Source organism: Balaenoptera physalus (assembly GCF_965194825.1).
Source record: "Balaenoptera physalus genome assembly, chromosome: 1".
NCBI classification, from domain to species: Eukaryota; Metazoa; Chordata; class Mammalia; order Artiodactyla; family Balaenopteridae; genus Balaenoptera; species Balaenoptera physalus.
Window position 1 is genome coordinate 194349979 of NC_138882.1, and position 23281 is coordinate 194373259.

The 23281-nt window shown below is 56.3% G+C and overlaps 2 protein-coding genes across 9 annotated transcripts in view; one reads left to right on the forward strand and one right to left on the reverse strand.

Moving 5' to 3' along the window:
* The window catches only part of PRDM16 (PR/SET domain 16), a 326525-nt gene that overhangs the window by 37214 nt on the left and 266030 nt on the right, over positions 1–23281 (reverse strand). For all 4 annotated transcript variants that reach the window (XM_082463679.1, XM_082463678.1, XM_082463681.1 and 1 more), the window contains 2 exons: positions 13453–13587; positions 2236–2338 (listed from right to left, as the gene is read on the reverse strand). In XM_082463679.1, coding sequence (XP_082319805.1) covers positions 2236–2338; positions 13453–13587 — 238 coding nt within the window. The remainder of the gene's footprint in view (positions 1–2235; positions 2339–13452; positions 13588–23281) is intronic.
* LOC309661775 (uncharacterized protein) lies at positions 2800–22695 on the forward strand. Of its 5 annotated transcripts, none has more exons than XM_082463801.1 (4): positions 2805–4231; positions 10410–10603; positions 15439–15613; positions 19483–22694. In XM_082463801.1, the coding sequence occupies exons 2-4, from the start codon at positions 10570–10572 to the stop codon at positions 19721–19723; spliced, it is 450 nt and encodes a 149-aa protein (XP_082319927.1). In that variant the 5' UTR covers positions 2805–4231; positions 10410–10569; the 3' UTR covers positions 19724–22694. The 5 variants fall into 5 exon arrangements, 3 of the variants coding, with proteins under 3 accessions (XP_082319927.1, XP_082319926.1, XP_082319925.1); XM_082463800.1 differs by having other exon boundaries at positions 10427–10603; XR_014264270.1 differs by lacking the exon at positions 15439–15613 and having other exon boundaries at positions 2800–4231; positions 10427–10603; positions 19483–22695.

Sequence of the window (23281 nt, forward strand, 5' to 3'; positions counted from 1 at the left end):
TGTTTCCCCCAGCGAACTGGCAAAGCAGCCCCCGCCCCCATTTCTTCCATGATACCTGGACGTTGTCCTGGCAGAGCCCCTGCCCCCAACAAGAGCACGCAGAATTGTGATTCAGAACTGAAGTCTCTTCATCTAAATCTGGGGAGGCCGTGGACCGGGGCTGAAGCTCTATCTTCCACCGAAACCAAACTAAACCAAGGCCATGGCGGCCTGATGTTTTGTTTGTCAAGTCTCAGCCTCACGTCTATCTGAAGTTCTATCAGCAACTTTTCAAGGCAAAGCAGGAATGTAACAGAAAAATACATCAGTGCCTAATGGCTTCAGGGAACCCAGGGGGACACAATTATGTGGCATCTACATGCTAATCTACCAGACTGGAGGCTCAAAAGCCCTCAAGAGTGCACTCCAAATTCCTGCCGTGATAAGGGGCCGCTGCATTTAGCTGGGGCTGGGATAAAAGATTTTTTATGATAATTATCTTAGTGAGGAACATTTTTACATTCTCTTTCTGTGTGATTCAGAGTTAACTGGGTGCGGGGGGGTCGGGGGGGGTACTGTTGAGAGGTGAAGGAGTGATCTTGACAGCAAAGGGTATGGAAAGTCAAATATTTGATGTTGGACTATTATGTGTGGAAAGCAATTAGCCCACAAACGTTTGATAAATTATTAGGAAAATGTAGACCCAGGTTATTTAAGATCGGGTGTTGGAAGGGGGACAGGAATCAAGGTTTCTAAAACCTTTTGGAAGAAAGACATGTCATCATACAAACGAAACCCCAACACCGAGTGCGCTCCTTGGGTTAGGCGGATTTATCTCTCGGCGTTCTCGTGCATTATCTAATATTCACAGGTCTTTTCAACAATTATTTTAAGTAAACTGAGACCATCCCCCTGCTACCCAGAGCTCAGCCGTTCTTTTCTCGGTGGCCTAATTAAAACCGAAGTCTAGAGGAGAGCATGCGTAGGGCCGTCTTGCAGAATTGTCCTTCTGTGGAGATAGCCTTTGGAACAACTCACAGGCACAAAGTGCTGCCCCACAAAGGTGGGCCACGCTCGGGGACCAAAAAGGTCACTCTGCTTCCTGCTAATTCCAACGCCCAGCTCCCTGGTCTAGCCAACCACACCCCCGGGCCATGACATTGGAGCAGTTCCTTAGAGAAACTTGCAGTTAGGGGCATTAATCATTAACCCTTGGAGTGTTTGGAGGGGAGGGGAAGAAAAACAGGAAGGGAAAGACCAACCTCCCCCCTTTCTCTAGCAGGAATGGAATCATGAGCTCCGGAGATGGCCAGAAGGAGAGGCTGCCTTTCTGCTCATTTGTGGGGTCTCATTCAAAGAAGAGACACGGTCTGCTCAGCAGCTGCACTTAGGGAGTTAACGGACCAGCTGGTCCTCCGCTGCCAACGCAGCTTCCTCCAACCGGACTTTTCCTCTGTGGCTTAAGAACTATTCCAGAATCCCAAGGCTTAACAATGTGGATGAAGGAAAAGAAATCTGGATTTCAGAAATCCAAGCTTATACGAGACTGTGATTTTCTCAAGCATCCTCTGAGATGTGCCTGAGCATGGACGAATAAGGAAGGGAAGTATGTCTACTGGACAAATGCCGAGTGACCAACCGAGAGGAAAGGACATTTAGGACGCTTACCGCAGTCCTGCTGAAAGAGCTCAGTGGCCACCGTACCACCGCGGAGCCCACCGAAGCCCTAAATTTTCCCTCTCTCCAAATAAATTTTCCCTTAACCTGTCTCTGGGACTTTTTGCTTTTAACTGCAGATGGGCGTTACTTTCAAAGACACTTATGGCATCAGTGCCCTCTCTTAAACGAGACCGAAACTTTCCCCTGGCACAGACTCTGGAGGCAAAGGTTTCCAAGCTGCAAAATGGTTTTGTTTGTTTTTAAGTCATGTAGAGAACAGGCAATGTTGCTGCTGCTAATACTAATTATACAGTTTTTAAAAATCCCCTCGGACTCCACCGCTACAAAGCTGTAAAGCGGCTCGACACCCGTTCACACGTACTGTCTGAAGTCGTCTCGAATTCAGGGTGTGGCCCACGTAACCCAAGGACGGAGAAAGCAAAGCGCTTAGGTTGAGAAGTTGTTAGGAAGAGGCTGGTTCTCTCATTTGGGGTCCGGGTGGTGGGCCTTGGGCAGCAGCTGGGGGACCCCCGGCCCCTGTCATGTGGCCCGAAGTGATGGGAGCTCCAGCCTCTGCTCCTGCAGGTGGGGGCTTACCATCCAGGCTGGGGGGCACCATCCCCAGGGAGTAGGAGCCTTCTTTCACGTGGACCAGCAGCTCTTCTCCTGGCTCAATGTCCTTAATGACTTTATAATAAATCTGTGAAGGAGAAACCAGAGAGAAGGGGTCAGCTTTGTCCGCCTTGCTGCTTGAAAAGCCACATCGCACACACCCAGCCCACGTGCCACTGACACTGCTCACTGGGGAGGCTGGCCCGCTGGGCACTTGACCTGCCTTCTAATTGCTGCTAAGAGGTTCCCCTTTGGAACTCCACAGAATACACTCAGAAGGGCTAGAGTCTATTTTTAACTTGTTTGATCCAGATTTTGGATATTGACAAAAGGGGTGCAAAAGGAAATAGGTGAGGATTAGCCCCAAAGTTCCCAAGCAGGGCGGGTCCTAGAGGGAAATATTAGGGAAAGTGCATCTTTCCATCAGGAGTGGAGCCTGGGTGGATTCGCAGGTTCCTTTTGTCAGTATGTATGTAAGACACCCTTTGCTGTCTGGGGGCGGGGTGGGGTCTTCAGGGGGGTCGAGAGTGAATCTGGATGTTTATGAAAGTGACTACGAACGCAGACGGAGGCCCGATCAGCGGGTGTGAGTCTCAGGTGAGTGTGGACGCCACCTGTGCCTGCCGCAAGCTCGGTGCCAGCAGCCGTTGGCGGTCTGCGATGGGGGACACCTCTGAAAACAGAGATGGGTCGGGTGGGGCTCAGGGTAGAGTCTGCAGCCTGGAGCAAGCTCTGAGGGACGTCCCATCTCAGTAGCAGCCCCGCACCTTGCCAAGGTGTCTCCTGAAAAAACATCGTCTGCATGGGAGGTGGCAGCCACTATCTGGACAATTCCAGCAACTCAGAAGGGCAGCATGACAGGGGCCATCGGGGATGGAGCCCAGGGACCAGGCTCCAACAGCTTGGGGGGCTTTGGGAGAGGACGGCGCCTTCCTTGCCTTTGCCAGACCCTACCTGGGAGCCCCTTCCCTCCCTGGAGACCAGGGACACAACTCCTCTGGGTGGGGGCACCCACTCCTCACGTGAGCGGGGCTGACACCAGGAACCCTGCATCTTAAATGTCAGGCAGCAGGGTGCATTTCTCTCAGGCCAGTCCACTGCCTGGCATGCTGGCACGTGGTGTTCGGGTCTTTCTTCAGATAACAGTAACCAAGGACCTTCCAGGAGCCCGAAAGCTCGGCCACAGGACTGGCTGGTGGGGGCCAGAGAAGGACCCGAGACGAAGTCCCTCTGCCCTGGGAGACCTGGGGGCTGAGGCTTCTCCAGGCCATTTCCATCCGAGGTCCTCCAGCGCCACCCTCCCCATGGAGGACCTGGCGGTTAGGTGTCAGGCCGGGCTTCCCAGAAGCAGCTGGCCTGGCTGTGGCCCCAGGGACTGAGCTGGGCACCGGCCTGCCGGTCTCCCTCCCCCCGCCCCCGGGTCCCGCCCTGGGGAAACATCTGGAAGGCTGAGCTTCCTCATCTCTGGTGGGGCCCCTTTCCCCCTTTCCCCCTCTCCCCAGGCCAAGTCCAGCTTGGACGCCCTCACAAACTGCCAGTCTCGACTAACTGCAGAATGACACCAATGTGCTCTCAAAGGGACAGCAGAGCCACACTGCGTCCCCAAACGCCCAGCCGAACACTTGGACTGCGGAACTGCACCCAGTAGAAGAATATGCACATGCGCAGATGGCTTATCAATGTGCAGAGCTCCTTTCCCTGTACTCGTTAGTAATTTCATTTGGCAACTATTCCCTGGCACGTCGCTAAAATAATGATGAGATTTTGAAAATGGAGACTAGAAACTGTACCATATTACCTTCTGTAATTAAATCAATTGTTATTAAGCTCCCAGTTTTGTATGATTTTATCTAAAAATTACACAGTGGCTGAATCATTGTTTTAAAAAATCAGACTCGAGTCACTGTATTTTAACATCGGATCCAGAGTGAATCCCACGCTTCAACAAAGCTCGGAGGAGCCCCTGAGCCATCCCGGGGAGGTGAGTCAGAGCTTATTAATACGCAGGAACAATCGCACTTTCATCCCGGCGGCGCTGAGTGAGCGCATCCAGCAAGCGCAGGTTTAATGCGCCCGCGGGCCGCTGAGTTCCTGCGCGCAGGCTGGGGCGGCCCGGCAGCGCGGTGGCTTCTCGAGGGTCCCCGTTAGAGGGCAATGTGGACCCGCCCGCAGCATCTTTCCCGGCCGCGCCCCCGCCCAGCCCGCGAGGGCCAGGGACGCGCGAGACCGGCGGCGCTCTCAGACCCGTTCCCGGCTCTGCGGCGGCCGCATCCTCTCGCGGCCGGGATGCTGGGCTCCTGCGCCAGCCGGGCTTCCGGGGCTGGTGCAGCCCGCCTCCCTCCTCCGCCTCCCCCTCCGACCCCCTCTGTGGGCCACCCAGCCTTCCAGGACCCCCACCCCACCTCTCCGAGGGCCCTCGGACCTCCAGAACCCCGCCCACCGCTTACTGGGAGGCTGCCCGGGTCCCCTCCCCCACACGCCTCCCAGCTCCGAGGGCTGCACGACCTCCTGCCCCCCTCCTCCCACGCCCCACCCCGCTCCGACCCCCTCGGAGGCTGCCTGGCCTCGGGGGGAACCGACCCTCCCCAGTCGCCGCCGGAGGGTCTAGCGCGCTGGCCGTGGGATGCAGTTTCTTGCGCAGCGGGCACCCCCTCCCCGGCCTGGGACCCTCGGGGCAGCCCCCCGGGCGCCTAGCAGGGGCCGCCTCGACTTTGAGCCGCAGTCGTAATTAATCGCTATTAGTGCTGATCGCAGAGCCTGGGGCGGGGCTGGGGGCGGTGGGCGTCCCCGACCTGCCTCCACCTTGAGGATGGGGCGGGGTGGCAAACCGGAGACCACTCGAACTTTCCCAAGCTCAGCCGGTCCCACTTTGCCAAGGGCGCCGGGGTGCGCGGGCCGCCCTGGGCCACACAAAGGCCGCCGGCGCTTTTACGACCTGTTCCCAGTGGCACCAAGGCCTTATCAGCCAGACGCGCAGAGAAAGACCCGGTTCCTGGTCTGCGGGGTCGGGGTCGGGCGACTTCCCGGGACAAAGGCCGGGCTTAGGTGGGACTGAGGCCTGGGCGGTCTCCTGGCTTATAGGGCACAATTACAAATTGCGCATTTACTGTACCGGCCGGCCCCTTCCGTTCGAGGCCTGTAATAAATTATTATTGCAGCCCCTTAAACATTCCTAAAGTCGGTTTATAACCTGCCTTTCATTGTGTGCCCCTCCGTGGGTCATATTCAGACCCCAGGGCCAAGTGGGCATCACGGACGGGCTGAGTCCTAAGGCTCTGCACAAGAGGGAAGACAGAAGCCTGTTCTCCAGGGAAGAAGGAGCCCTGGCCTCGGATGCCCTTTCGTTCCCAGGCTCAGCGCAGACCTGCCTTTGTCGGCATCTGAGTACCCCGGCCTGTCTCTAAACAGCATCCCTGACACTGTTTAAACTCGCCTCAGTCCTTGGACTGTGTGGCAAGGCAGAGCTGGAATTTTCTCTCTGGTTTCAGGATCTGAGGGCGGGGGCGTCGGGGGGGGGGCGGAACCCACAGCAACAGCTGAGTTTACTAGCGCCAATAAATGTCTGCTCTAAACGGCTTTAAAAAATAACAATGCCAAACAGACCTGATCCCAAGTTAAGTCCGTGTTCAGCATTTCAGTTCTCTTTGGAACAGCGAGACCTGATTGAACACGGGCGGGCGACACCAGCAAGGGGGCCTCCGGATTCTAACTGTATTTAGCCTGACCTGGCCTAGTTTCTTCCCCTTTTACCATCTCTAGACACAAAGAGACGGCTCCTTGTAGGTGAACGGAGCTGGGAAAAATAAGTGGCCACGTTCTCAACCAAAGACGGAGAAACTGCCTGAGAAAAGTTGGGTTTCGTATGGGCACATTCAGTGAGACCCAGCCTTTTAAGAAAATGAACATCATTTTCTTTTCCCCCAGCAACATTCTTTAAGACAAAGAAATATTTCAAATTGATGATGGCTGACACTTTGGGATATTTTCTCCTTAGAACTCCTTAAGTTTGTTTTTGTTTTTAATACCAAGTCAGTTTCACAAGGATAGATACTATTTTCAAACATGAAGAGGTACGTTCCACAATTTTTATTCCTCCTTAATCTTAGAATTTTAAAATTTAAATAGGTGAAAAACTCCAGCCAACCTACACTGGGTAGAAATGACTAGATTGCAGACTTCCAGCCTGTAGGTTGAATTCAGGCCAAAGCCGTGCTCTCGCCTCCCTGGAGCAAACGGTTTTCTTAAAAAACATGAAAGTGATAAGTGAACTGGACCACGTTCCCCGCCCCCCCGCCCCCCGGCCCCTTTGACCAGTTTGAGAAATTTTAAAGGCGCATTTGAGTAAAATAGGTGAAATCTCTTTCACAGTGCTTATCTTAAAAAAAAAAAAATTAAACATCTCTCCATCCTAGATTTCGGAATTCACTTGTGCTTGAATTTGTGAAGGCTTTCGGTGTGGTGCACAAGGGGCTTTTCACGAAAGAGAAGCACACAGCGAGGGGAATTTGCATTGCTCTAAGATCTTGCTGAAAAGCAAATTCGCCCGGTGGCCAGTCTGCCTTGGAGAGAGGAGGCTGGCCTGAGGGTTACCCCTGGGCATTTTTGGTCTCTCAGGATCCCCAAAGTGGTGAGGTGGGTCCTAGCGCTGCCTCATTGCTTCAAGACCTTTGGAAGTGTCACCATGTTTCTTCATTACTTGCTGTCCCCAAACGTGGACCATCTCTCTCTGGGAAAGTTGCGGACACTGGAGTCCTGAGGCTGGTGGAGGGGTTGAGCTTAAAAAACAGCCCAGGTGATGCTTCAGGATGAAGCAGGGAAGCAAGCGTTTGGAGCTGCCGAGGGTCTGGGCAGGTCTTTATTTCCCTTTGCCTTCACTGTGGGAACATTTCCCTGGCTCTTTCAGAGCAGGGTAGGAGCAAGGGGACGGCCAGCCACTCTGGGTTCGTTCGGCACCACCCGCAGGCTCCAGGGACTAGCAGACAATTCTTTCCTTAGGCCGAGAGAGGGGAGAAAGCTTGTCATCTTTGGGATTTGCCACTTTCCTCTCTTCCCAAGTGTGGCTGAAGCAGTTTGTGCCTAAATCTTTACTTTTTGCTGTTACATATTCTGTCACCTTCCCAGCAGTTCAACATTAAAAAACATCTCTCTATATATCTCTTCTTAGTTGTACAGTTTGTACCTGGATGTTACAATTATATTTATCTATGAATTATTATATTTATATATAATATAAAAATATATAGTATACAGTTTGTACCTAGATTTTTTTTTTTTTTTAACTTTTGCGTTTATTTATTTATTTATTTATGGCTGTGTTCGGTCTTCGTTTCTGTGTGAGGGCTTTCTCTAGTTGCGGCAAGCGGGGGCCACTCCTCATCGCGGTGCGCGGGCCTCTCACTATCGCGGCCTCTCTTGTTGCGGAGCACAGGCTCCAGACGCGCAGGCTCAGTAATTGTGGCTCACGGGCTTAGTTGCTCCGCGGCATGTGGGATCCTCCCAGACCAGGGCTCGAACCCGTGTTCCCTGCACTGGCAGGCAGATTCTCAACCACTGCGCCACCAGGGAAGCCCTAGATTTTTTTTTTTTTTAATGTATATATGTATATAGTATAAATTATTGGTCACAGTTAAATTGTCTTCATCATTCTTAAGTGCCTTCTTCTAATAAAGTATCCCACTTAATTAAGAAGAAAAAAATATAAATTCTGGTAAATGATGATAGCCAGTATCATGAATTGATACCTTGCTCTTTGCCCCAAAGGGGGTCAGTTTGCTCCAAAGAGTAAAATGCAACAGCTTTCTGACTCAAAACAAATTTGCTGTATTTTTCAAGTCTTTTGTAAATTGGTTAAGAAGCGCTAAAATGAATTCCCCATCCTTCTCATTTTCAAACAGAACATTGTATCTAATTGTTTGGAAGCTACCATTTAAACCGGCCCATCCACTTAACGATTTTTAATTTAAAGAAACTGTGGAGGGAGTGATGGGCTGTCCGGCAACAGGGCAGAGCAGGGCGGTGGACGTTGCCTGCCTGTCGTTTAAAATCCTAGCCCTGGCAGATCGCTCGCCCTGACAGGGGGATAGGCGGTGGGGGAGGGGAGGTGGTTCACACGGGAGCAGAGGAAATGAAAGCAAAAGAAAACGCCTTGAGCTTTGGCCTGGGAACACCAGGCTCTCATCAGAAACAAGTGTTGGCTCTCAAAGACAGGGTGCTGCGCGGTTATCCATTGGCTCATCTGCTAATGAAATTCCTTTGTTTAACACGCTCCGCGAAGGAGATTAGCCTTTGTCTGCTTCCACTTTGGGGAGACTCGGCCCCTCTGCTCAGGCTGAGCCCCTCACTGGCCCTCGGAAGGTGCTGGCGGTGGTGGGTTTTCCTCCTGCCCGGCCAGCCCCGGCAGTGGGGGTGCAGCGCGGGCCCCGCAGCCCCTTCGAGGTGTGCTGGGGGCTCCGACCCCCAAGTCGCGCTCCCCAACACATGCGCGTGTGACCCCAGCATCACGTGGTACCATCTTCAGCCCCACCGGCCACCGACATCCTTGCCCTGCTGAGGCAACATGGCAACAGGAGAGGGAGTTGGGCCGCGCGCTGGCCTCTTCCTGCCTTTGCTTCCTCGGGTGGGCACTTTATTTCCAAGCTCTTGTTTTCTTTCTTACCATTAAAACAAATCCAAGAACAGACCCTGTCTGTGTCTTCTGAAACATCTCAGACCAACTTGTTTGCTCATAAAGGTGAGAGGAAGAACCACCAGGGGTGATCTGAGGGTCTCGCGTTTTCCAAAAAGAAAAGTGGGAGTTGGAGGATGCTGGGGGAACGGTCGAGCCTCCCAAGGTGAACTGAAGCTCCCGCGGGCTCCTTGCCTTCTCTTCCTGCTAAGCTGGGAAAGTAAATCAAAGCACCCCAGGCTCTACAGCTATGGTCTGACCACCCCCCAAAAGTCCCAGAGGATGACATGTTCCGCCACAGCTGTCTGCTGTGCATGTTTTGGTCCTAGCACCTGGGCCGCCCTAAAGCTCGTGTGGCCTCAGGACCGACTGTGGGTTCTATGCAGTGGCAAACCACAAGTCACCTTTAGGTGATGCGCTGGGTGCAGGGGGACATTCATGGCCCCCCTGGCCTTTGCTGCCTGGGGCTTACCCCTCCAGAGCTGCACAGAGGAGGGCTGACGCCGGTGCTGAAGCTGGTGCCCAAGGAGCAGGAGTGACGGGCCAGTCACCTCTCCCCGAGGTCCGCTGGGGCAGGGACCGCTTAGAGCCACAGGGCTCCAAGAAGGGCACAGATGAGGATCTGGGGGAGGGGCCCTGAGCACGGTCCTGCAGTCCCACGGCTGGGCAGGGGGCACGTGCTCAGTGGCCTGAGTGGCTCCGGGGAGAACGAGGCCCGGCCGGATGGAAGGAGGCCGTCCTGGGGGGCTGCACTGCCTGGTGCCTGGGGTCCCCGAGCGCCCACGATGCAGCTGGAGGGCTGCCAGCCGCTCAGAACCTCACGGGGCATAGGGGTTATGTCTGTCCCCACGGCCTGTCTGGCCACTGGCAAAGGCCGTGCTGGGCTGAGGGGGATGAGACCCCCTGATCTCAGCTCGCCGCCCCACGTGGGTCTCTCCGGAGGACTCGGGACCATCCAGGAGGCCCGTCCAGAGCTGCCTCAAATCCTCTGGCCGCTGTGGCTTCTGGAACGTTCTCTCTAAGACACCCTCTCCTGCCTGGTCTCCTTTGTCCTCTGGACATTGGGGCTCAGGTCATGGTCACGAACTTCAAGTCAGTGCTCTTCTGACGGAAGTCACTTCTCTACAGAATACCATCTGGAAACACACTGTTTCCAGAAGCCGTTCTTATGGATCTGAGATCTTCAGCCCGGTTCCTTCCCTGTGTCTGTGCTGTGTTGGGAGGAGGTGGTGTGTATGTGTGTCTGTCTGTGTGTGTGTGTGGTGGGGAGCGGAGAGAGAGAAAGGGAAATTGTTCACTTAAGTGTGTTTGTGTGTTTGTATGAGTGTGTGTCGTCGGCGAGGCGGGGGAGGGGGAGTTCCCTAAGTGCCAGGAAATCCGGGGGGAAACTCTTGGGATTATGGAAATCTGAGAAACCCCATTAATATCGTGTAATGTTTCCTTCTCAAAGAGAGGCCTGTCTTCAAAAATCTTTGTTTTATTATTAATATTTCAGGGACGTTTTTATTCCAGCTCTACGCAGGGTCAAGCCGGTCGCTTTGCAGCAAGCTGAGTTGCCAACGGTCGGGACTGGGGGACGGAAGGAAAGACTTTCTGCTGGGCTGCGTGGCCATCCCGAGAGAGAGCACGTCAGGTTCTGAGAGATTGTCTACAAAATGGTTCGAAATCTAGCATACCCCCTTCAAAAAGGTATTTCTAAAATTCACTTCACTCAAACCAACAAATACTAAGAATCTATGTGTATTTCAGAGCAGTTTTCCTATTATTATTAGAGTTTAAAATTGTGTTATTTCTCAAAGGAAAATATATCCCACAAATTGCCCATCTTCCTTTGAGATCTGAGATGCGGCCGCCTCCTCACACCTGTTGGCTCCTGCTTCCCTGGGTGTTTGGAAGCCACTGCCATGCCGTTAAGTTTGGAGATGGGGACATTGGCGGGAATCTCGGTTGCCCGGTACCAGCAGGAATCACCCGCCATGGTCCCAGGAGGCAGGGCAGAGGGTCCTCTCTCCCTCGGAGGATGGAGGGTTTGAAAGGCCCTGGGTGGAGAAATTTTACTGCTTTTCATCTTTTTAAAATAATTTTTTTATAGATTTATTTATTTTTATTTATTTTTGTCTGTGTTGGGTCTTCGTTGCTGCATGTGGGCTTTCTGTAGTTACGGTGAGCGGGGCTACTCTTCATTGCGGTGGCTTCTCTCGTTGCGGAGCAGGGTCTCTAGGCACGCAGGCTTCAGTAGTTGTGGCATGTAGGCTCAGTAGTTGTGGCTCGCAGGCTGTAGAGTGCAGGCTCAGTAGTTGTGGCACACGGGCTTAGTTGCTCCACGGCATGTGGGATCATCCCGGACCAGGGCTCGAACCCGTGATCCCTGCATTAGCAGGCGGATTCTTAACCACTGTGCCATCAGGGAAGTCCCCAGGCCATTTCATTTTTGCTTTTGCTTAAATATGCACCGAAGTCCTCTCCGAGCCTGTGAACTAAGACGGGGATAATAAATCCCCCATTTTTAGGCTATTAGAAACATCCAGCAGGCAAGGATGACATTTTGATGTTACATTGGGTTTAAGTATTCGAGCCAGGTGTGGTTCCGAATGTAGGACGGAGCTTGGTAAGCACTGGGGGATAAAAGGGGGGTTAAATGAAAGGGAACCCATGAGTTTAGGGTATTCCTGTCCACTGGTCCTGAAGAAGGAAAGAGTTTGCTGCAAAGTAGTTAATTCCATTTGGACCCTGCGTGGAGCTGAAATAAAGGCTAACCTGAAATATTAATTATAAAACAAAGATGTCGGAAGACAGGCTTCTCTTTGAGAAGATGCTATGGCTGCATTTTCTGCATTTTCAAAAGCTTGCCACATAAAGGCACCTACCAAACATTTCTTTTTTAAATAAAAAATCTGGATCCTTCATTATTTTATGCTGCATCTCACAAAAGTGCAGTCCTGGCTCCGGCCTCCTGGTATTTTTTTTCACTGCCCCTCGGCTCCCAGACACACGACCAAGGACACATGTTCTTTGCAAAGACAGCCAACGGAAGGACCATCTTCCCATGTGCCTTAACCCTAATTCTCCTTCACTCACATTTCACATTCGTCTGAAAGGGTCTTTTCTTTTTAATTTTTATGATTATTCTTTTCCTTTATTTCCTCAATATATTTTGCAATTAAAAAAACCCTTTTTTTCAAAATGTTGGGTTCTCAGTGGAAGCTGTAGACCTCTCAGTAGCAGAGGTGGATTTGAGCATCACCAGATGATGTCCAGTGGAGGGAGGGCTGCTCGGTCCAGGCTGAGCCCCACGGCCGGGGACGGGGCTGAGCAGGTGAGGGCGAGGTGCTCGGCAGCTCACGCGGGTCCCAGGGCCTCCTGGGTGTGTGCTCTCTGCATTTCTTTATGCAAAACTGTCTCTCTAAAGTCAAGAGCCTCAAACGGCTTTTAGAGGTTTGCGCTGGCGACTCGAAGCTGCACCCTCTGTTATGTGGTCTCCACAAACCTTTTTTAAAGCAATGGAATCCTTTTTGCAGATGAAATCTCACGAGTAACCCCGAGACAGAGGCGAAAGCAAACTCCTCTGATGGAAGCGGCTGGGCCCCCAGGCATCTCGAGGAAGCCGTGCCCTGGGGACCCAGTGAAAGCGTGGCCTGAGGGGCCTGGCTCTGAGCAGAGTCTCTGGGGGCCACTTGCAAAGTTGTAATTAAAGACATTAAAGGACTAAGGCTCCTTTGTGGTGGAAACTCCGCGTGGCATCTTCTGTCCTGATTGGTTCCCGATACTGGACGCCTGCAGCCCTGGGCCGGCACGGACATGGAGTGGTGAGAAGGGTCCAGTGTGTCGAGAGGGGTCTTCGGCCTCTTGGGGGCTGGCAGCAGAAGCCAAAGCATCCCTTGGCCCTGGTAGGGCCTGGGCTGAAGTCAGGACCACACAGCTCAGGAAAAATATCAGTTGGCTCCCAGCAGGGCCAGGATTTTGTGCCAAAACAGGGCTAGTCACCTCCGCAGGCTGGCTGGGCTTCCACAGCTATTCTTGGGGACTCTGGGCAACTGGGGCCTCACCTCAGCCTTCCAGACGGCCAGTGCGGACCCTTCCGGGCAGCTTGGATAAACAGCCATTTAGACACGATTCTCACGACCAAGGACACATGTTCTTTGCAAAGACAGACAGAAGGACCATGTCTTTGCAAAGACAGACAACGGAAGGACCCCAAGGAGAGGGGTCCGGTTCTCCACTTCTCTCACGGGGGTGGCGTTTGTCGGAATGTGGACCCTGAAGTTTCAGACCCTGCCCGCTCCCGGCCATGTTTCTTCCCCTAAGCCATCATCTTTTGGCTCTCGAGCCCCGTCAGCCCCGGAGCAAAGGCTCTGATGGAGCATTCGGGGGTGTCGCTGAGTTCCTGGAAACTCAGCACTGGCCAAGTGTCAGGTAGCCCCCCCGCTGCAGGACGGGCTTGGTAGAGATGTGTCTAACCCCTCACCTGGCGGCCCCACTCCCATCCATCCTGGCGCCAGGGCCCCAGGGACAAGGCTCTGTGCGAGCCCCGGACCTACCTGCTCGTTGATCTGACACATGGTGAGGTTCTGGTGGTCACAGGAGCATGCCACGCGGACGTACTTGAGCCAGCTGCCGGCCCCGGCCTGATTAGCGTCCACGCAGAACTTCCCGCTGCCCAGGTCTTCGGAGATCTGCCCGGCAAGAAAGAAAACCAAGAAAGGTCAGAGGCATCCTGTGCGCTAGAGCCGACACACTCTATGTTCGCCCAGCAAGAGAGTCCGCCGTTTGGGTGCAGAGTAGGAAGGCAGGCCGGCCTCTGGGCATTGGCCGACCCTCCGGGCATCAGCCAGGCCCTCAGCCCGCCAAGCCCACCGACACCCAGGAGCCTCCAGGAGGGAGCCCGACGCAGAGGTAGGAGGACCGTCCTGTCTGTTCTCACCGAGCAGATCGCTGCCCTGGCACAGCCATAAAAGTGCCACCGGCGTTGTGAAAACTCCCCAGCAAGCGGCCCCACGTGTGAGAAAGCAGAGGCCGCTGTGTCCGAGAGCACGGCCCTCTGCTGAGCGCACTGGGCTGGGCTGGGGGTGAGCGGTCTCGAAGGTGAAGCTGTGGTCGGGGTGTGGCTGCGTGCGAATCTCGAGGCGTGTGCACCTGTGCGTGTGCGTGTGCCAGCGTGCACGCTCACAGCAGCGTGCACGTCGCCCTGCAAGAAGGAAAATCATTCGGTTTTCTTAAAAGTGGAAGTTTCCATCTGACGCTGGGTGTTTGCAGACGCCCAGCCGGCAGAGGCCCCACGGGCCCGACTGGCATCAGGTCCTTTGCTGCCGCTCTTGTTTTCTGAACGCCCTCCTGGCAGGCAGAGGCCGGGAGCGTCTCCGGCGTGCGCACCTCTGAGCAGGTCGTTTCCCAGAAGACCGACCTGACTGCTGTCCCTGCCAAGGTGGACGCTGCGGCAGAGTCCCTCCCACCTGCTTTGATCAGTGCCCGCTCAGGGGCCCGGATCCAGAGCCCTGGAGGCCAGTGGCATCGTGGGCAAGCTCCTGGGCAGCTGAGCTGGGAGGCTGGGGGGGGAGGGGGGAGGGGCTGAGGCCACCACCACATTGAGGACTGGAAGTAGGTGTCCAGGTGGGCAGGGGTGTCCAGGTGGGCAGGAGTGTCCAGGTGGACAGGGGTATCTAGGTGGGTACGGGTATCTAGGTGGGCAGGAGTGTCCAGGTGGGCAGGGGTATCTAGGTGGGCAGGGGTGTCCAGGTGGGCAGGGGTATCTAGGTAGGCAGGGATATCTAGGTGGGCAGGGGTATCTAGGTGGGCAGGGGTGATGGGAACAGGGCGTCAGAAGGACTCAGTGAAGTCAGGGCAGGGGGTAGTGACATGTCTTAGCACAAACAGAGGAGGCCGACCCCAGGCGCATGGCCCTTATTCCCCTGGGGGTTCGCCCCAGTGCCGCCTGATGAACAGGTAAGGACCCGAGAAGGGAGGCAGGCTGCCCCTGAGGCCTGGAGGAGCCCACTTCTGGCCAGAGAACCAGGATGCTTTGTAAACAGCTCCGGTGCCTCCCAAACGTCCATGGACACTTTCTAAATGGCCGAGGGTCCTGCCTGGCCCGGGAGTCAGGGAGGTTTCGGGAAGCGGCCGCCTTGCTGTGGGAGGGCCTAGAACCCACCTCTAGTCCTCCTGCGCATCCAAGCCCCACGGACCCCCGGAGCCCGCGGCAGCCCCTCCTGCCATGCCGAGGCTCTGAGTGGCTGCTGAGCTGACCTGGAAGGGGCTGTGAGCCCAGAGGCCTCCCTTGTGACGATTCTCCATTCTGGGGACTTCAACCAAATGGCCCTAATTCTGAAAGAGCGCCTGGGACAGTGTGGCCACAGGGAGGCTGCCCGGCCCAGCCTCTGGTCCTTGGCTGCCGGGGGTGAAGGGACACGGCCGCTCTGGGCCCCATCGGGAGGCCACTGTGGGCTTGTGGGGGGCAGGCCACACGGGAGAGGCCCCTCTCCTGATGCTAACGCCTCTCACGGGCCCCTCCTCTTACCTCCCACCCCCAGTGCAGGAAACCCGCAAGAAAGAGCCACCAAGCAAAGCTGTGGGTAGTGGCACCGTCACTCGGCGAGGCACCCGGCCGCCTGGCTCCATCACAGGGAGGAAGAGGGGCTGGCTGGCCAAGACCCAGGGACCCCTCCACCCCCCCAACCCTGGGCCTCCCACCCAGCATCTTCACAGGTGGGTGTCGGCGGGCGGCTGGCAGTCTCTCTGTCTCTGTCTCTTTGCCTGTGTCTCTCGGTCTCCTCCCCCCGCCCATGGTCCAGTCTGGACTAGCAGAGACTGTCAGTGATGCTGTGAGCCGTGACAACCAGCGCAGGGGGAGCCCCCGCGTCTCCCATCCCCCCAGAGAGCGCGCTTGACCCTGCGGTTCTCAAAGGACGTGTGGGGTTGGGACAGAAAAGCCCGGGAGGCCGGATGCAGGCACGGCCCGTTGCCTCAGTTCCAGTAGATTCTGCGACACTGCAGGGCGGCTGGAAGACCCCAGGCTCATCCCCCAGCCCCACACCCGAGCCCTGCCTGACCTAGGAGCAAATCCACACTTCTGCCGGCACACCTGCGGGCACATGCACAGCCCCCCCATGGCAGCACTGCCTCGCGCAGAGTAACTTCTGCATGGCCCGGCCCTCCCTCCTGAACGTCCCCTCTCGGCCCTCTGGGAACAGGCCTCTCTCTCCTCCACGTGATGGCCCTGCAGGTATTTGGACACGGCCCTCATTCGGCAGACAGCTCCAGGCCTCTCAAGTGCGTCTGAACGTGGACACGGCCGATGGCTAACCTGCACGGACACTGCTCTGGGGCCTCCGGCCTGTGTCCGTCCTTCTCGGGGTGCAGGGCCCAGAGTTCAGAGGCAAAAAATCCTCCAGGGCCCCCCTGCCCAGCTCCAGGGGATGTCTTCCCTCTCCGGTGAGCAGCCCCTTCCGGGAAACGTCCCTCCTCCTCAACCCGGAGGACCTGGTCCCCCAGCCCCGACCATCTGGACCATCACAAGGGTGGCAGCTACTTCCTGAAGGTCCCTAAAGGTCCGGGGCCCCTTCTCCCTCGTGGGCACCCTGGCTGGCTCTCTGGGGTGACAGAGGAGGCCTTGGTTAATACCTTCCACCCAAAGAGCCTAAAACTCTCCCTCTGACAGGTAGCAGGGAAGGGCTGACGTTTCCTCCAGGGAAGGCACAAGAAGCCCTGGTCCTGGGGCCCTGAACCAGCGAAGCGGGGCCAGGTTGGGCAGTGGGGGCCTCAGCCCGATGCCAGGACCACGTCTCTCTCCCGTCTTTGTGTGGAGAGTCCAGCCCTGTGGGGCACACCTGGGCACACCTGGGTGATGGAGCCGGGGCAGGGGGCAGGGGCAGGCACGCAGGCAGGAGCCTGGCCTGGAAGCTGCTGCTTTTCTGCTTCAGATCAGACCAGGAGTGGCCCTGGGCCTGGGCCTCGGGCCCGGTGGACAGGTGCCGTAGGCTTGGCTTCTTGTTTGCGGCGTGCATGGGCCGTGCCGTCTCTGGTTCCAGAAGGGGAGAAATGGGCCGCGACGTTTGTCTCTCTCTGGCCTCCTTTCCTTCTGTCTCGGGCCGTCTCTCCAGGGTCTCCGCCGTGGCCAAGCGGGGCCTCTGGGCTGCTCACACCATGAGCCGTGTGGGCTCAGGTCTCTCTTGGTACCAGCACTGCCCCTTCTTCGTCACTGCGGACCTCCCAGGCAGGGGCTGTTATTGCGCATTTTCAGGACACTAGATGGAGGCTCCAGGAGCAGGGCCGGGCCCAGCCCAGGCCCCCCACACACTGCCTGAGCCGGATCGAGGACCAGAGAGAGGGTCTCCGTGCCCACAGGACTCGGCACGCCCTGGGATCCAGAAAGCAGGCCGGGGCCGTCACAGGTCCCCCCTCCCGCCTCTCTCGGAATGAGACTTTCCAGGGCCCATAAGGACGGGTCATGTCACTCTCTGCCCAGCTCAGCAGGGCCTGAGGCCTGGTTTGGTCTGTGCTCAGAGCCGCGCCCCAGGAGGCCAATACAGGTAGAAGTGGACGGAGCAGAAGAGGGTGACTGCAGAGCCCCTACCCCAGGCTGCGAGCTTGGTTCCGCTCCTGCACAAGGCATGAACCAGGGAGGGTGTGACGGAAGGAAGGAGGTGGCCCGGTTGCCCCCTAACCAATCTCCTAGGGCAACGTTAGCAGGCAGTGGCCTGGAGGCTGCCATGGCCTTGGGGCTGGGTCTCTCTGCAGATCTGAGGTCCGGCCCCTCTGCCTGATTGCATACAAAGCCTGGCTCTGGGCAGTTTGGGGCTGAGCCTTGGGGGTCCCGGAACCTCCAAAGGAAGCTGCCCTCCTGCCCGCTCTCCCCTACTTGGCCTTCCAGGCCTCTGCACCCCTCGTCCCCCCACCAGCTTCCCCAGCTCATAAATCATCCCCACCAGAAAGGCCGAGTTATGAAGCAAAGGCATGGAAAAACTCTCTTCACCTTGACAATTTTTTTTGCACATCATTTGGGGTTTCCTGCACCTCGAATTTGTGGGCTCACTGCTGGGCTGCTCTCTCACGTTTAATGGGCAAGGCCAGCCTCTGGCCATGGGGGTGTGCGTGCCGGCGGGAATGCCAACGCCTCTGTCGTCAGCTGCCTGATGGGTTCCAAGCAGGCGGGAAGGAACGGGCCTGGGAGTCCGGTCCCTCGGCCCCGCGTCCTGCCTCTGCAGCTCGGCTCCATGGAGGCCTGGGCCCGGCGTCCGCTTCCAGCTCGGGGAGGACCCGCGGGGCAGGTCTCATCCTTCTCGCCCTGACCCCTTCTTTAAGCTGATCCAGAGCCACGGGCTCAGCCACCAAGCTGTGTGGGGCTGTCCTACCCACATGCACCCGCATGTGCGTAACACAGACACACACACACACACACACACGCACACCAAGATTTATGGCGTCCACGAGTAGCTGAAACAGAAAGTCCATTCTTGTGATGGAAGGAGGTGGGGGAGAGGCTTTCTGGAAACACCTCTGCTGGGTGCAGATGCGGAGCCTGGATGAGCTCGTAAATCCTCTGTCCTGACTCTCATTATGGGGCTCTGTGGTGACATGAGCAAGCACCAAGGAGAAATGTGGCCGGTGGGAAGGGGTCGCACGGCTGCCCAGCAGACAGGAGTCCTGGCAGGAGGGTCATGGGGCCCCACCTGCTCAGGCTGAGAGGAAGGCTGGGGGTGGGGGAGGGATGAGGGGGGGAGGGAGGGAGGGGGAGGGGAGGGAAGGGAAGGGGGAGGGAGGGGGAGGGAGGGGGAGGGGGAGGGGAGGGAGGGGGAGGGGGAGGGGAGGGAGGGGGAGGGAGGGAGGAAGGGGGCTGCTTCGAGGAGGAACTCATGGAAGCTGTTCCTCCAAGATGGAGGCCAGTCTGTCTCCGAAGCTCGCGGCGGGGGGTGGGTAGAGAGAGCCAGTGTCCACGGGGCTTGTGCCCAAAGGAGCCGCGTGGGGTTCCTAGGACACCCTTGCTGACCGTGATCTCCGTGGGACAGTTCCAGGACATTGTGGGGGGATAAGGGCCGGGGTCCCTCGGTCTCAGGGACCCGAGAGCACAGCCCAGGATGGGGATTCTGCAGAGGAAGCTGGGTGCCCGACAGGCTTGCTGATGGTGCAGCAAGGCCATGGCCCCACGCCCCTGCCTGGGGGAATCCACTCATGTTAGCGATGGGCAGAATCTCTCAGCTTAGAGCCAGACCCCAGAAACCACACTCTATGTGTTCGGGGGCCACAGATGCCTTCAAAGGTCAGACCAGAAATCACTTACACACCCAAGTGCTATATAAACACCCCCGGGGTTCTCAGACCCTCTCCCCTCAAAATCCAGACACCCAGGTGCCCCGGCGCTCCCTGGGGTTCACAGACCATCTCCCACAAAACACCCAGATATTCGATGCTGCTATGTTCCCGCGGTGCACGGCCCTGGGGGCCCAGCCTGGAGCCCAGGAAGCAGAGCTCACTGCCGCTGGACTTTCCTCTTCCCTCCCCACCTCCTTCTTCGGCCCCTCCTCCCCTTCCATCGGATTCTGATTTTACTTCTCCCTTTTTCTTCTTTTCCTCCTCAGGCCAGGGGCTGCACCTGAGGGGCCAACTCTCCCAGCAGCGTCTGTGCAGTTTGCAGAAAACCGGAGGGTGAGACGGCGGCAAAGCGGAGACGTTTGGTCTGCTCCGTGCATCGCCTGGGCTGGAGCAGGACTTAACATGCCTGAGCTCGCCAACAGCACCCAGGGGACAAGAAGAGAGGCTTCGGTGAACGCGGGGCTGTGTGGGCTATTCCGAGGGTCCCTGGCCCTTGGTGTGGCCTGAGCACAGCCCTGCTCCTGGCCCGAGTCGGGTGTTTGGGGGCTCGGCTTCCTCCCAGCCTGTCCCGTCCATCACGGCAAGTTTGCAGGCTGTCTCATCGGCCGTGGGCCATAGCCCTGACCCATCAGAAATCAACGGGCAAATTGGTGATTGAAACTAGTGCCCTTAAGTCTGCAGGGAAGTAAATGAATGAGAAACTTGCTCAGACACAGAAACCCCTCAGGGTGATTGGCAACCAGAGGGGTCTGCTGAAACCTCAGGCCCAGCAGCTGAGATGTCCCTATAGGCAGCCTGTGGGGTGGGTGAGAAGCCTTGCAAAGGGATGAGCGCCCCGTCACTGTGGGGATTCAAGGACCATCCCTCCAGGGTGCTCCAAAGGGAGACCGGACCTCTGACCATAGTTGCCTTTCCAGCCCTGACATTACAAATTCCGAATCTGACAACGTGGGGATTTTCTGGGCTCCAGCCTCAGTTTCCCCTTTGGAACTAGAAAGCCTCTTTCCTGCTTTCCAGCTGCGTGGAGGCCTGTGGCTCCTTGCAGGGAGAGCACGCTGTAAGGAACACTTGGTTTGCTCCTGGTAGCTCCTTGAAGACATCCCGAACAGAGCCCCACTCCCACAGCTCTGCCGGGTTCAAGGGCACGTGTGCTGCGGGGACATATCTGTGGCCACGCATGGCTGTGGGCATCTGCTGCTTCCCTGGCTGTCTGCACCTGCCCATCTGCTCTTCAGAAATGTGCCAGGTTGGGGGTGGGCTGTGCCCACTACAGGATGAAGAGGGTGCTGGCCAGAAGCAGGGCCTCTTCCTGGGTCTGCTGGGTGGGTAAGAAGCCCAGACTCCTGGCCAGTCGGGAATCTTCCGTGGGCTGCCCGGGGCCCCCGAGAGACAAACCAGCCCTGGCGGTGAGTAGGAGAAGGCCCCCAGCAAACAGGCTCCATCCCGTGCCTCCTCCTTCAAGAATCCCTCTGCCCTCAATGTTCAGAGCAGCACTGCTTACAATACCCAGGATGTGGAAGCAACCTGAGTGCCCATCGACGGAGGAATGGATAAAGAAGATGTGGCACGTATGCACAATGGAATACTACTCGGCCATAAAGAGGAATGAAATAATGCCATTTGCAGCGACACGGATGGACATAGACATTGTCATACTGAGTGAAGTAAGTCGGACAGAGAAAGACAAATATCGTATGATATCGCTTCCATGTGGAATCTGAAAAAATGGTACAAATGAACCTATTTACAAAACAGAAATAGAGTCACAGATGTAGAAAGCAAACTTATGGTTACCAGGGGGGGAAAGGCGGGGGGAGGGATAAATTGGGAAATTGGGATTGACATATACACATGACTATATATAAAATAGATAACTAATAAGGACCTATTGTATAGCACAGGGAACTCTACTCAATCCTCTGTAATAACCTGCATGGGAATAGAATCTAAAAAAGAGTGGATACGTGTATATGTATAACTGACTCACTTTGCTGTATAGGAGAAACTAACACAACATTGTAAATCAAGTATACTCCAATAAAAATTAATTTAAAAAAAAGAATCCCTCTGCCCACCGGTGTGTGGGGCTCTGGCATCATAGTCCGGAGGTTCTTGGGGTGTCCCCAAAGAGAAAGCCCCTGGTCCCTGCAGAGAGCCTGGGCCCAGCCTCAGCCCCCAGCAGGAGGGGGCCCTCTCGCAGACCCAAGCTAGCGGCTGAGCCAGGGGCTGCTGGGCGGAAGTCCCTGGCCCCTCTCTCAGTGGGGTGGTGGGCAGCTTTGGCCACCCACAGAGGGCACTTTTGCCCGTAGTCTCCGTCTTCAGCATAATGCTGGTAGCAGATGGTGGTACAAGACTTCTGTGGCCTTTCTGGGGCATTTCTCACAAGCACTGAGATGGGATTTCAGTTGCTGTGTGGACACCAGGGTCAAAGCAAGAATTTCAGGCTGAGCCTGGACCTGCCAAGGAGGGCAAACAACTGCGGACCCCAGACCTGGTCCCAGATCCCTGGCCCCCGTTTTACTTAACCTTGAGGAGATGGCTGGTGTCGCCAGGGCAGCTCCCTGCCAGATGGGTTCTTGCAGAAGTTTCTGTCCCCAAGTAATACAGGTGCACACCATGCCCCTCTCTGTCCCCGTGCCCTGGCACTGCAGTGGGGGACCCACGAGTGTCTTATGGAGGTCCCCGTGCAACCATACAGCAGGGGCTCCCAGCAAACACCAGCACAGACGGCCCAGCCTTGCCCAGCTCCAGCCTCAAAGGGGTTCTGCTTCTTGCGGGGTGAAAATGTCCACATCTGGTCCAGCCAGCAACAGCTGGGCCTGGGGGCTGACCAGAGAGTTTGATACTCAGGGAAGGGCAGAATCATGAGAAGCCATCCACGTGCCAACCCCCGGGATGGTCTGGACAGGTAAAGGCTGTTGGTACAGAGAAGCCTCCCCAAATCCTGGCCCGGCTTGTAAAGTTCCCCCCAGCTAGCAAGTTCCTGGCCTCACTGCAGGCTGCAGGCCTGCCCTGCTCCCTGGGCTGCCATGGTTAAATCGTTAACAACCCAAACACATTTTCAAACCCTGATCTGATTTGAATTTGGGTCCGGAGCAGAAGTCTCTGAGCCTCAAGTCTGCACATAAATGCAGATTCAGCTGTGACATTCTGAAGTGACACACTTGTGTTTGTTTCTTGATCATAAAAAAGATTGGAAAAAAAAAAAGCCCAAACACCCCAAACCAAAGGTTTGTGGCAGCATCCTTGCGAGGGCCGAGGCGGGAGCCCAGGGGCTGCCCACAGGAAGCGGTTTCTCTGTCGTTGAGTTAATGCGAGGCCCCCGGGAGGTGTCACATTCATAACCTTTTTCTGGCCACATTGATGGTGACAAACTGCAGAGCTTGTGACGGGGCACCCCCCTGCCCCGCCCCCTAGCAGGTGCAGGAGGAATTCCCACAATGGCTTGGCTGCTGTAAATTGAGGGGTGGGGGTTTCCAAAAAGAGCAAGCATGCTCCCTGAGGCTGGGGGTAGGGGGCTGCCTGCACCTCTCTTTGCCGGACAGAAGCCCCAAGCGTGGGAGCCAAACGCCAGGCTGAGGAGGCCACCAAGGATGCCCTGGGCCTCCTCACCCACCTCTCTGCCCCTTGGCTGGGATTCTGCTCCCTCCAGCCCACGACCTCAGCCCAGGGCCTTGCTACCCTCAGACCCTCTCAGACGACCCCGTCACCGTGGACAACAGCCAACGCAGGCTGCACTAGGAGTGACGTCCAGACGCAGCCCTCAGAGAAGCAGACACATTTGGGTGGAGGAAGGCTCCGTCTTCCCCCTGCCTTCCTCTTAGACATCCTCTTGTTCTCTGGAGGGCAGTGGTGTGCAGAGCCTGCCCCGGGGCTCTTTCCACCCCACCCTTGGTCAGGAGGAGGCAACTACAGGCCGCTGACGTTGCCCTCGCTGCTGGCCGCTGCTGAGTCTCATTACCGGGTCCCTAGATGTCCCCCTCCCTGACGGGGAGCCTCTGTTGTAGCCACATTTGTAGATGAGGAAACTGAGCACAGAGGAGTGAAGTAACTGGGCTAATGTTG

What these genes read in the sequence shown, in the direction of transcription:
- LOC309661775 (XM_082463799.1), top strand. Translation starts at nt 13,654, where the DNA reads ATGTTCGCCCAGCAAGAGAGTCCGCCGTTTGGGTGCAGAGTAGGAAGG. An exon ending in GGAGGGAGCCCGACGCAGAG is followed by an intron (nt 13,808 to 15,438) that starts GTAGGAGGACCG and finishes TCCCACCCCCAG; the next exon opens with TGCAGGAAACCCGCAAGAAA. An exon ending in CCCACCCAGCATCTTCACAG is followed by an intron (nt 15,614 to 19,482) that starts GTGGGTGTCGGC and finishes TTTCCTCCTCAG; the next exon opens with GCCAGGGGCTGCACCTGAGG.